General features: G+C 36.1%; 1 protein-coding gene across 2 annotated transcripts in view; it reads right to left on the minus strand.

Moving 5' to 3' along the window:
- Fer (FER tyrosine kinase) overlaps positions 1-13,836 on the minus strand; it is a 417,682-nt gene that overhangs the window by 82,253 nt on the left and 321,593 nt on the right. For both annotated transcript variants that reach the window (XM_004652481.3, XM_045132276.1), the window contains exon 16: positions 2,722-2,845. In XM_004652481.3, coding sequence (XP_004652538.1) covers positions 2,722-2,845 — 124 coding nt within the window. The remainder of the gene's footprint in view (positions 1-2,721; positions 2,846-13,836) is intronic.

The raw sequence follows: 13,836 nt of genomic DNA on the forward strand, positions 1-13,836 counted from the left end.
GTATAGCACAATCCATTACTATTAAAATTCAAGACAAGAATGATTTATTTTCTCAATACAAATACCATGTTTTTGTGAGGTACTCAAGGCAAAAAAAAAAAAAAAAAAAAAAAAACAACTTCATGTAAGTCTGAGAAGGAACAAAAGACCATCTGCCACAGACATCATAAAATCATCTCGTGCTCATGATCAGCAAGGGAAATAAGAAACAGGTAGTTCATAAGAATTCATGGAAATGATAAGAGACAAATATATTACTACTATATCATAGCTAGTAAAATTCCTATCCAGCATTTAGAAAATTTAGAAATGTATTTATGAGAATCAAGTCAGAAAGGAGTTATTCTATGCTAGGGATGACAAATTAGGGGCTTATATGGTGATGCCTGTCAGACACTACTAATCAGTTACTGTCTCTTTGTAGCAGGTCCTGAAATCCTTCTCAACACACTACCAATGCCTGAAAGTTGGCACTAGCACAGAAAGCTATTTGCCAAGGCTGCTGTCAGTGGCACTGCTCAAGATGCTGATGCTCAGTGGGGAAGCCTGACCAGCAGGCACATGGCACAAGACAGCGCACAGCCCGCTACAACCATGGTTAAGGAAGGCCAACCTTCCAAAACTTATAACAGCATGAAACAACTCAAAAACCAAGACAAGAAGCAATATTAGAACAGATACTCTTATATTTGAGGAGAAGGATCAATTTAAATGCTACCTTCAATCTAGAATGGTTTCAAGAATTATGATGAAAAGTCACACACTTGTGGGAAAAGTCATCTCTGCAAACTGGCAAGAAATTCAAACAATGGATTCTGTAAATGCAGTGCACCAGAAATTAAGGAATATTATGGGGCCAGGACTGTAGTGCAAACCTGTAATTCAAACTACTGGGGAGGCTAAAGCAGGAGGATCTTAAGTTTGGGCCTGCTTGGGATACAACATGAGTTCAATGCCAGCCTGAGATAACATACTAAGATCTGTCTCAAAATAAAAAGTAAAAAAAGAGGCTTGGTACGATGATAGAGTACTTGTTTAGCATGTATGAGATCTAGATTATATTCCTAATACTGAGAAGATAGGAAAAAAGAATATCACAGGTAACTGTCACATTAATAAAGTAATTTTCACAATGTACATTTACTATGGCTTGCAACCACAGATGAGCTAATAGTTTTAAAAAGATTTGAGACAAAACAAATAAATATAGTAGAGAATTTGAAAAACTATGTGACATATAAAAACCCTTAAAACCTAAGTAAAAAATATATGTAAATTTTCTCTGAATATGCAGCAAGACACCTGCATGTTTATGTACTTTTAACATAAGGTATTTATCCCTAACTTGTCCAACTTAAATGCTTGGAGTGATCCAGTATACTTTCATAGAAAGTGGCAGATATATTCTGACATGACCTAGTTTTAGTTGTCTTAATTTCAAGACAAAAAGTACCTCTATTGAAATGTATTTTAAAGTTCATACAATTATATAATTATATTTGAAGAAACAGGACATGAGTTTAGTTTCAGAATAAAGACAACAATAAACAAAATATTTCAGGAAATTAAGTGAAAAAATACTCACTAAGAACAAATGAATAAATAGCAAAGGTCAAGTAACTTTGTTTTACTATAATTATGAATTATACATCCCTTTCAGAGTGTGACATCAGCAACCTCAATACAACACCAAGTCAAAGGCCATACAATGGGAAACCTCAGTAAAAAGTACACTGCCAGCCAGATGTGGTGGTGCATGCCTTTAATCCCAGCACTCAGGAGGCAGAGGTAGGAGGATCACTTGTGTTCGGGGCCAACTTGATACTACATAGTAAATTCCAGGTCAGCCTGAGCTAGAGTGAAACCTTACCTTGAAAAAAAAAAAAAAAAAACCTGCCAAAATGAAACCAGTTTGTAAAAGTCTACAGTAGCTTCAATGTACCAACAAACCCTGTTCCAGAATACACAGTATAGGGCACTGTTTCTGGTGAATAAAACCTGAGTTAATCTCAGCTTCATTTTCCTTCTATACACAAAACCACATTTAAGTGAGGTGAACTCTGCAACAGATCTTAAATTGCATTGATATTCAGTAGAAAGGACACTTTCAGCTTCAATCAAACAAAACTATAATCTATAAAGCAGACCAGGCCACTCTATGGAAACAGAGAACATTTTCTAAAATCTCCTATGAAATAAGCAAGACACACACACACATTGTTTTGTTTTGTTTTTGTTTTTGTTTTTTGAGGTAGGGTTTCACTTTAGCTCAGGCTGACCTGGAATTCACTATATAGTCTCTGGGTGGCCTCAAACTCCTGATGATCCTCCTACCTCTGCCTACTGAGTACTGGGGTTAAAGGCATGCGCCACCACACCCGGCCCATTATATCTTTTTAAAGCAATACATGGGATACTTTTTATATACTAACTTTCATTTCTCAAATTACTAAACTGCAGTACAGGCTATGCCACTGCTACTCATGATTACAATAAGCTTAATCCTAATTAAGAGGGCAGTTATTGTCAAACTAACTGTTTGCCTCCAGTAAGGGAAAAACAGTGCCTCCATGAACTATATAATTAGCAAACAATGCTTTAACTGAAAATATGAACTTCAAAATGTGTGTTTTATTAAATAAACCACAATGTAATATTATGAAAAACATGTATCTGTTTTCTAGCATTCAGTTAATAAGTGTTTTAAAAGTCTCTCCTTACCTGTGGATACAGTTTTTACTCTCGAGATACAGCATACCAGAAGCAGCATCTATAGAAAACTTCACTAACTGTTTGAGTTTCAATTCATCCTTCCTTTTTCTCAAAAAGGAGAGAAAATCACCACCTACAAGAATTGAAAAAGAATGAGACAAAATTAGGATGGACGGCACATTTCTAGCCCATTAGGATTATGTGACAGGAAAAAGACAATATAAATTTAGTCATGCATTTTTGTCCCTACTTCTTAAAAGGAAACATGAAATTAACACACCTTATTAGAAAGCAGACACCATACAGGTTAAATAGTTAAAACACTACTACATTTTATCCAAGACACAATAACATACCCTTAAAGAAATGTTCCTTTGGTACTATTTCTACCAATTTGCTTGAAATATTCTAAGGAATTATTCTCAATCACCAAATAAAAGATGATATTACAAGCTAAACAGAAAAGTAAATGATATTAGCTACTAAATTCAGTTGTTGATTAAAATATTTAAGGTCTGGGGAGATTGATCAGTGATTAAAGGTGTTTGCTTGTAAAGTCTGTTGACCATGGTTTCATTTCTCAGTCACCCACATGAAGCAAGATGTGAAAATTGGCACATTCATCTGTATTTATTACACTATACCACACTACACTACACTACAGTACACACACACACACACACACACACACACACACACACACACACACACAAACACAAAATCAAGCTATTCATACCACCATCTCTGGAATATCAGACAGACAGACACAAAACAGGAGTAAGTTACCATTTTAGTATAATTTAATCATTTACCCAGGTTGCACGCCTACTGAAATCTTAGAAAAATAAAACCTCACACAGTCTCAGACCATGATCCAACTAGTAATTTACTATTATTTACCACATTTTATGAAGTTAAAAAGGTTAAATTGATTTGGATATATTTTCCTTATTCCGATATATTCAAAATTTTTGAAACATGATACCTCATACTAACTGGATATCTCAACTTATATACAACTTTTCATCTAAAATACATGCTTTTGCTTAACGTTTAGATTTTATAAAACAACAGAAGAATAATTCCCATACTCAAGTTGCCGTAAATATGCTTTAAAAATTCTGACAACTGAATTAAGTATCAATTTTTTAATTTACATCAACTAAAATTGATGAAATTTAAAATTCAGTTTTTAGAAATATTAACTGCATTTCAAGAGCTAAGCATAGCCAGTGCTGACCATACTGAATGGGGCAACCTTGAACTCTGCATTAATGCCTCTATCGAACCAGTCTCTTACTTCTAGGCACTCTACCACTAAGTGATACCACCTGCATCTCCTTTCCTCGCCCTGCATGTATAAGCAAAAGAACTAAAACGTATTTTATCTCCTCTTACTGCCTTCTTCCTGTTTTCCCTCCCTCCCTTTTTCTTTCTTTTCCCCTTTCCTTTCTCTTCCTCTCTTTTCTTTTTTCTGCTGCAGGGATAGACATTGAACCTAGTGACTTATGTGTGCTAGGCAAGTACTCCATCTTAGAACTATAATTCTCAGTTCCTATTCATTCTTAATATACCATTAAAAGCTACAGACTGGTTATATTTCTTTTAGTTGATTAATTCATAGTTTATGGCACTATATAAAAATTACTTTTTCATGGAAAATGTTAATAAAAATTGTGAAAAGAAAAAAAATAAAATTAAATTAAAATTGAAAAACAAATTACTTTGGGGCTGGAGAAATGGTTTAGCAGTTAAGCGATTGCCTGTGAAGCCTAAGGACCCCAGTTTGAGGCTCAATTCCCCAGGACCCACATTAGCCAGATGCACAAGGGGATGCATGCATCTGGAGTTCGTTTGCAGTGGCTGGAGGCCCTGGCGTGCCCATTCTCTTTCTCTCTCTCTCTCTCTCTCTCTCTCTCTCTATCTATCTATCTGCCTCTTTCTCTCTCAAATAAAATAAATAAAAATTTAACAAAAAAATTAAAAAAATACTTTGAATACATGTTCTCTACAATCACTTACTTCCTATTTATTAAGCCTTCATAGTAAACTAGAAGTTTTAAAGAGGAATTGGCATCTAATTACTATTTACTAACCTTCTTTGCCAGAGATACAGACTTCCCTCAATAGAACATCTCTAGTGGTAAAACTTAACAGTTTTCTCATTTACTGAGAGTAACTGGAAAACAGACTCTCACATAACTGACTTAAATATTCCCTTTCTCTAATCTCTTTTATTTATTTATTTGCAAGAAAGGAGAGAAAGAGAGAGAGGGAGAACTGTAAAGAGAGAGGAAATGGGTATGCTAGGGCCTCTTGCAGTGCAAACAAACTCCAGATTCATGTACTATTTTGTGCATCTGATTTTATGTGGGTACTTGGAAATTGAAGCCAGGCCTTCAGGCTCTGTAAGCAAGTGCTGTTAGCTGCTAACCAATCATACTGGCCCTCTAACCTTTCTTTTAATCACAAATCAAGTCTTATACAAATACAGTTGTGCCACTTACAAAATTAAAGGCATTTTCCTTAAAAATATACTTAAATAGAGACATTATCTTTTCTTGGTTCCTTTTAATAGAACTAAGATGATTATTAAACACTGTTATGCTCATGCTTAACTTGAAAAATGGACAAAACATAATTCTGATAGTCAATAACAAACATAATCACTAACTTCTTGAATAAGAGGTGCAGGACTTCCTGTTAGAATATATACAAACTACTTGGACTAATATTCATAACTTAATTCTTTTGCTAAATACATGTTGGCTTGTTTTAACAAAAAAAGTATCTTCTAATTTTGAGGCTGCATAGCATTGTTCAAGCTACAGAATCACTTTCAAATGAAAAAAAAAATCTCTTCTGTAATTTAAAAGCAACATCTGACAAATTCCCAGTACTCTGCAAAATCCTATTTCTGTCTAAAGTTAGCTTATATTCTGCATTTTTTAATCTTCCTCTTGCTTTTACGTAATTTTCTTCTCCATACATTCCTCTTTAGACTTTGCACCTGCTGTCTCCAACTGCAAACCAACAGGAAAGAACTGTACTTCTATTATATAAGATGCACTGATTTGCTGATTAACAAGTTATTATATAACCAATAAATTGTTACTCAACAAATTATTGCTCAATATCATTTTAGTACCAACGCATAACATGCAAATCATATCTTATGATTTAACAAACTGTACGAACTTAAATAGCATTACAATTGGGTGAAAAGTATGCTAATTCAGTAAGTACTAGCAAGTTCTAAACAGCTATTTCTAAATATTATGACAAAGTCAAGATTCACAAGGATTTCTGTTTGTCTAACAATAAAATTCTGCCTTTAAAAATTCTATCTTAAAATCACTCAATCTGGAAAGTAAAATTTAGATTTTTTCAGTGTATGTTTACTCAAACTTCTAAAAGATTCTAAGTCAAGAAGCAAAGATGTGTAGCTCCACAGGCTTAGTCAGCTTCCTGAAGGAAATGAAAAGGAACCAAAGTCTTTGTTAAACTAAATAAGTATGATTCAGTCACAGAAGACAGTGCTACCTGCAAGAAGTTAAGAATACTGGGGCTGGAGAGATAGCTTAGTGTTTAAGTGCTTGCCCGTGAAGCCTAAAGACCCCAGTTTGATGCTTGATTCCCTAGGACCCACATTAGCCAGATGCACAAGGGGATGCATGCATCTGGAGTTCATTTGCAGTGGCTGGAGGCCATGGCATGCCCATTCTCTCTCTCTCTCTCTTTCTCTCTTTGTGGCTCTCAAATTAATAAATAAAAATGAACAAAAACATATAAATAAAGAAAGAATCCTGAAGCAGGACTTCTAAGATAACACACTAGAGGAAGCCTAAATGTATCCCAATGAAGGAAGAGAGTCATTATTAATAAGAAAAAATATACTTGATTCACACAACCAAAAGAAAGAGGTTCACAAAGGGCTTTACTTGATTTTCAAGTATATTTTTTGAGAGATGGCTCAGTGGTTAAAGGTGCTTACTTTCACAGCCTGATGTCCCAGGTGCAATTCTCAGTACTCATCAATTCCCAGTACATATATAAGGCTAGACATAGGAAGTAGTCCATGTGTGTGGAGTTTGTCTGCAGTGGCAGGAAGCCCTGGCACAACCATGTTTTCTCTTTCTTCCCCTCTCTCAAATAAGTAAATTAATATTTTTTAAAAAGGGTTTTCTTATGCCTTGTATGGCTTGATGCTGTTGCTGTTAGGATACTTTTTCTCCTCATTGATACTTATTAGAGATTGGGTTCTCAAGAGTAGACTGCTTAATAAAAAGATCATCCAGCTGGGCATGGTGGTACATGCCTTTAATCCCAGCACTAAGGAGGCAGAGGTAGGAGGATCATTGTGAGTTTGAGGTCACTGTGAGACTAAGTACTGAATTCTGGGTCAGGCTAGGCTACAGCGAGGCTTTACTTCGAAAAACCAAAAGATAAAATATAACAAAATAAAGTATTACCAAATAAAACCAGGAAAGAGAAAGAAAGCCCACAATGCATAAATCACATCACAGAAATAGAAAAACTATGAAATAGAAAGATAACGTGGTTCCTCCTTCACTACTAATTCAAAGATTCTGAAGTATGAAAAATGCTGGGTGAAGATTTCAAATGTGGACTAGTGAAAATGATCAAAGACCTCTCAGAAGACACAAACAAGTGGACACCTTCAACTAATGGCCTGGAGAGGAAATCCTACCACATAAAGAAGTCAGAAAAACGATGAGAAAACCAATATATGGGTGAAAAAGTCAGTGATACAAAGAGAGAGAGAGAGAGAGAGAGAGAGAGAGAACAAACAGGAAATCAGAGATTGTGAAAAATAAAACACAAAAAAAGTGTTAGGGAAAAAACCCTCGATGAACCAAATAACAAGCAGTGTGGAGGCCATTAACACTGAAGTGGAAAAGCAGGAGTATCAGGAATGGAGGACAAAAGAAACATCACTCAAACACCATATAGTGAATTCCAGCTCAGCCTGGGTGAGAGCAAGACCCTACCTTGAAAAAACAAAAAACAACAAAAACACCAACAAGGAAAACAAAATGACTATACTATCTGAGCCTGGGATATAATCAAGAGACCACATGGAAGAATAACTGAGATACTAAAAGGAGCTGAAGAAAAAAACCAAAGAACCCTTTCAATAAAATCACAGTAGAAAATTAGTAAAATCTAGAGGAAGAAATGAACATACAAACCCAAGAGGTATTTAGAATGTCAAATAGACATAACCAGAGAAGATCTTCTCCATAATGTGTTATAGTCAAGATAACAAAATTACAAAGCAAAGAAACAACATTGAAAGCTATCAGGGGAAAACATAAACTTATTAAAGTAAAAGAAACCAGAACAACATCAGATCTCTCATCACTAACCCTAGAATCCAGGAAAGCATGGATGAACAGATTTCAAGCCCTAAAAATAAGTAATTTCTAACCTAGACTACTATATAGCAAAGCAATCTTTTTAAAATGATGGTGAAATAAGATCACTTTAAGAAAGCACAAAGTAAAAACAAACAAACACACAAAAAAATAAAAGAAAAGCACAAACTAAGGCAGTTCATGACCACCAAGCCACCAATGCGAAAGACACTTATAGGAACACACAGAGGAGGAAGACAGAGTTTTAATCATGAGGACACAGGAAATAATACATTTTAAGAGAGGAGAGCTATGAAGGAGCCTACCATGTCCAAGACAGTAAATGAGCAAACATCTAATATTAACAGAAGAAAAAGGACACGACAATACAGCCAACCAGAAAAATCAACCAAGAAAATTACAGGACTTAGTGAACACCTGTTAGTAATATTCTTAAATTTAACAGCCTCAACTCACCACATGTATATGTGTCTATGCATACACTGTATGTGTTTGCATATGTGCACATCATGAAAGTCAGAATGTGACAGTGAGAGAAGAGGAAGAGATCTGGAGGGAGGAAAACAATAGAGAATAATGGAATTATCTGTAACATGAATATAGGAGAGGAAATATTTAGAGGGAAGGAAGGGGTTTAGGAAGAGGGGCACAGAAGGATGAAGAAGGGCAGTGTGGGGAGGGATAAGAAAGAAGCAAGTAAAATGATACATACACATGAAAATTCCATAATGCAGCTCAATGCTTTGTATGCTCACTTTAAAAAGAATTTAAAAGAATCCTGAAGCAAGAAGTAAACTCATCAGTGGGTGGAGTATGTGACTAAGTTAAACTAACTAGAAAGTAGTTCAGCCTGGAGCAGTGCTATTCCTTTGGACATTATACTTGATTATCACCAGTGTGAAAAGTCCTGGAGACTATTACTGTTAGCATTCATCATGCGACCTGTACTCAGGATTGAGCCCGTGCCTTTTAACCCGTCCTTGAGACATCTTTCTTGTATCAAGTTAAAAACCTCGGGCTGGAGAGATGGCTTAGCGGTTAAGCGCTTGCCTGTGAAACCTAAGGACCCCAGTTCGAGGCTAGATTCCCCAGGACCCACATTAGCCAGATGCACAAGGGGGCACACTCGTCTGGAGTTCCTATGCAGTGGCTGGAAGCCCTGGCGTGCCCATTCTCTCTCTATCTGTCTCTTTCCCTCTCTCTCTGTCACTCTCAAATAAATAAATCAAAAATGAATCAAAAAATATTTAAAAAAATAAAAAAAACCTCTTAGACTTTGTGATATACACAATACTTATGTATGTATCACATAATTATATGTATTTATACACATTTGTAGGCATATGACAGAGTGCAACAACATGGTATGGTCCAGACTGACACAGGAATGATTAACTCATACAGCTTTGAGTAATTTCTATTATCTTTGTAAATTTTTATGAGACATGTGTTTCTCATGTTCCTTTTGAAAGCTAACAAGTACCTACAACACTAAGCAGATGCCTAACAGGCAGTGCATGTGACTACTTATTAAAGAGATGAGCAGCTGCAACTGTGACTGGCTGTTTGCTATGCACATTCTACTTCCCTCATCCAAGATGATTTCATTTAGTGATTGCCCATCCCATTTTAGGTAGAATCAACCTCACATGGTAGCCCTAGAGAGTGGTAACCCAAACAGAAAAGTCTATGCCGCTGCCTAAATGACTGGGTCAGAGATATATGTGGGTTCCTTCAGGCCATGGAGAAGTAAAGGATATGTTTAAAGGTAAAAGAAACTTTTTGTTAACAAGATAACACATTGTGGTGGCTTGACTCAGCTGTCCTCCATAAATGTAGATGTTCTGACTGCTAGGTGCCCAGCTGATGGCAATTTGGGAACTAAACCCTCCTGGAAGCAGAGTATTGTTGGGGGAGGGCTTATGAGTGTATATAGCTCCCCCTTGCCAGTGTTTGTCACATGCTTCTCTTGCTGCTGTCCGCCTGATGTTGATGAGGAAGTGATGTCTACCCTCTGCTCGTGCCATCGTTTTCCCCTGCCACCATGGAGCTTCCCCTAGAGTCTGTAAGCCAAAATAAACCTTTTTTTCCCACAAGCTGCTCTTGGTCGAGTGTTTTCTGCCATCAATGTGAAACTGACTGCAACACACATACTACCAAAAGTGTTGAGAATATGGCATTTAGAAAGCATCACAGAAACTCTGTGTAGTGGTACATGTCTGTGATTACAGCACTTGGAAATTGGAGGCAGGCAAGTCATGTGTTTGAGTGTAGCTGGGCCTGTATAAATGAAAGAAAAGAAAATAAAGAAAGAAATAAAGGAAAGAAAGAAAGAAGGAAAGAGAGAAAGAAAGAAGGAAAGAGAGAAAGAAGGAAAGAAAGAAAGAAGGAAAGAAAGAAGGAAAGAAAGAAGGAAAGGAAGAAAGAAAGAAAGAAGGAAAGAAAAGAAAAACAGGAAAGAGAAACACAATCAGAGGCAGAGATAGGCAGATCGCCATGAGTTCGAGGCCACCCTGAGACTACACAGTGAATTCCAGATCAGCCTAGAGTGAGACCCTACCTCGAAAAACCAAAAAGAAAAGAAAAACACAATCAACCAACTAAATGGTAGCAATAAGAAACAAAAACAAAAAGCCTGGCCTTCCTGATATTCTAGAGCACCAGGATCACACACTTCCTGAGGTTTGACTCCCTCTAGATTTTTCACTAAAGTGAACTAATAACATCCCTAGAAATTTTTATATATCTTCTGTTCTACAAAATTAAATGTGTGCAGGGGTGTCTATATTAGAAGGTTGTTTTGAAGATTAAAAATAGATATTCTATTATAGCTGGGCATCATGGCATACACCTTTAATCCCAGTGCTCAGGAGCCAGAGGTAGAAGGATCGCTGTGAGTCTGAGGCCACCCTGAAACTACATAGTGAATTCCAGGTCAGCCTGGATTAGAGTGAAAACCTACCTTGAAAAACAAAACAAAATAATATATACTCAGTGTCTGGGCCATGTGAGGAACTCAACAGAAGGTGCTCATTACCTTGTCCACCCAACTGTAAGTAGGAAGTTGAAAGGTTAGTGTTTCAAACAGCTGTCCTCAAGATTCCTAGTACTCCACTATACTCAACTTTGACCTTATCTTTTCTTTTGTTTACTAATAGGATTTTGAGGAACTGACTAGTCCTAACATAAACTCAGAGACCATGTAAATAAGAATGATAATTGAGCAATTTGTAATTGAAGAAAAGAGATCACCAGGGCAACATCACTATTCCCTTCTTCCCTTCTGCCAATAACACAGAGAAATCTTCATTTATACTCAAAGAATTTCAAAGTTTATTAAGAGATACTAGTCCCCAGTGACACATAAAATGTATAACTCATCATCCTTGTTTTTAGGATATTAATTTGCTCCCTGAGCAGTTTGTTTGCTTTAGCTGTGTTCAATTATACATTTAAAATTAGGCTAGTATTCAAAGCAAATATTAAATTATAGAGAGCTAGTTGGGAAACTCCATTTAATTGGTGAGAATTCTTATTTTTATAAAGTTAGTTGTTCTTTAACCACCAGTGATGAGAAACATGGCTGTTATCAATATAAGAAAATATGATAGAATAAAAGATGAAATTTGTTTCAAGTTACACATTGAGCTATAAGTAAAAACCAGTTAGTGAAGAGGAAAGGACTAATGAACATGCTGAAGCTCTAACATAGCATACGCTTAGGACAGATGACTTTTACAGACAGGAGGTGTAGCTGGGACAGGGCTCTAGTTGCTTAACATGGTGATAACTGGTGATGATAAGCTATTCATTGATAAACTATTCATAAGAAATAGGTAAGACCTGCAGACACTAGAAATAAGTCAGTTTGTGGGTAAACAAGAGCAAAATTAGCAACTAGAAGGTAAAAACTGACTCAGATATCTTATGGGATTTCCTGGTTCTATTTTCTTCAAAAGGATCACCTGAGCAGCTTGCTATAGACAAGGAAAGTCAGCTAGCCAAACTCCAGATCTGAGAGTGGGCTTCCCCACAGGGCATCATTCTTTTTAGACAAAGCTGCTTAAGGGCTGTGTTTTGCTAAGACTGGCAATATCAGGAACCTTTTTGAGTTTCTCCTTTTCAGATTATCTCTGAGAATACACTCTGAGGTCAGTAGGATAACATACCTAGGAAAAAGAATATATTTCCCAGTGTTTTAACTTGCTGATTCAAGGCCAATTACAATCTTGACAAACATGGAGAGGAACATTAGTCATCTTTCACAAACTTTCAGAATGGTAGGACTGCTCAGGCTTTGGAGATAATCTACTCCAGCCTGTTCATGCTGCAGGTAAGGGAAGTTCCTGCTTTGTATTTCAATGTAGCAATATTGTTCATCTTGTTGAAATTCTACGGTGGGTGTCTATATAACATGGTTAGAAGTGAAATTCAACCCTCTGCCTGTTTTTGTTAACATTTTGTTGGAGAATAGTCAGCTTCACCTCTTCACATATTATCTAATGAGGTTTTCCAGCTACAGTGGCAGAGGTACAGCAGAAACTGAGGTGGCAAAGCCTGATAGGCTATGATCTGACTCCTTCTGAAACAAGCTTTGCCAGCTAAGTACTTACAGCTTGTCTATTTACAACCAGTATTTTATTTGCTTTTCTTTTGCACCAGGTTCCACTATTTTTTTTCCTGATTTTCTGAGGTAGAGTCTCACTCTAGCCCAGACTGACCTGGAATTCACTTTGTACTCTCAGGGTAGCCTCGAACTCACAGTGATCCTCTCACCTCTGCCTCCCAAGTGCTGGGATTAAAGATGTTTGTATATATATTTTTAATCCTCAAGGAGGAAACTTGCAAAGAAATTCACCAATTTTTCTAAGACTCAGAAAACACTTTTACACAAATAGATATAGTGAAACCATACATCTATTGCTACCCTCTATTTACCGTTTGTGTTATCTCTAACCAGACTTTGATATCTAACTACTCACTTTTGTATTTTGTGGCTTTTTATACTCCCTCAAGGCTTCCTTTGATATTAAAGTACAGTGACAGGAACAGATAGGAAAATTACATATATAAGACACTGGCTTTAAGCCCACCATGACATCTTCAAATTAGTTAGATGCTATAATAGAATATTTTAATAAAAATGATGGAATATTCATTTGTATATTTATCTACTAAAACACAATTGAGAGAAAAAAAGACATCAATTTAAACTTCTATGATTGTTTTACCTATTTGTTTATGTATTTCTTTATCGTTATTTATTAAGAGAGAGGGAGAAAAAGAAAGACGGAGAGAATATGGGTGTGCAAAGGCCTCTAGCCATTGCAAATAAATTCCAGACACATGTGCCACCTTGTGAATTTAGCTTTATGTGGGTACTGGAGAATCAAATCTAGGTCCTTAGGCTTTGCAGGCCTAATCACTCAGCAACCTCTTCAGCTCAGCTTTAATGATTATTATAGAGATGTGGAATGAAAAGATATGTAAAGGTATATTTAAATTTAATAAGGGTAAAATTACTAAAACATGAAATTTATAAACGCTAACAATATTTTCAGACTAGCTTATTGAATAAATCACAAGGTAGCTATTTTAGGGACATTACAGTTCCCAAATGAGATGTATCAATGACCACTTTTAACAACATTAGATAATCATAATTTAGAAATTAGAAACATTTATAAAAATTCCAATTTCCATGCAATTTCACTGGGCACATGTG

The sequence above is a fragment of the Jaculus jaculus genome, chromosome 13 (assembly GCF_020740685.1).
Source record: "Jaculus jaculus isolate mJacJac1 chromosome 13, mJacJac1.mat.Y.cur, whole genome shotgun sequence".
NCBI lineage: Eukaryota > Metazoa > Chordata > Mammalia > Rodentia > Dipodidae > Jaculus > Jaculus jaculus.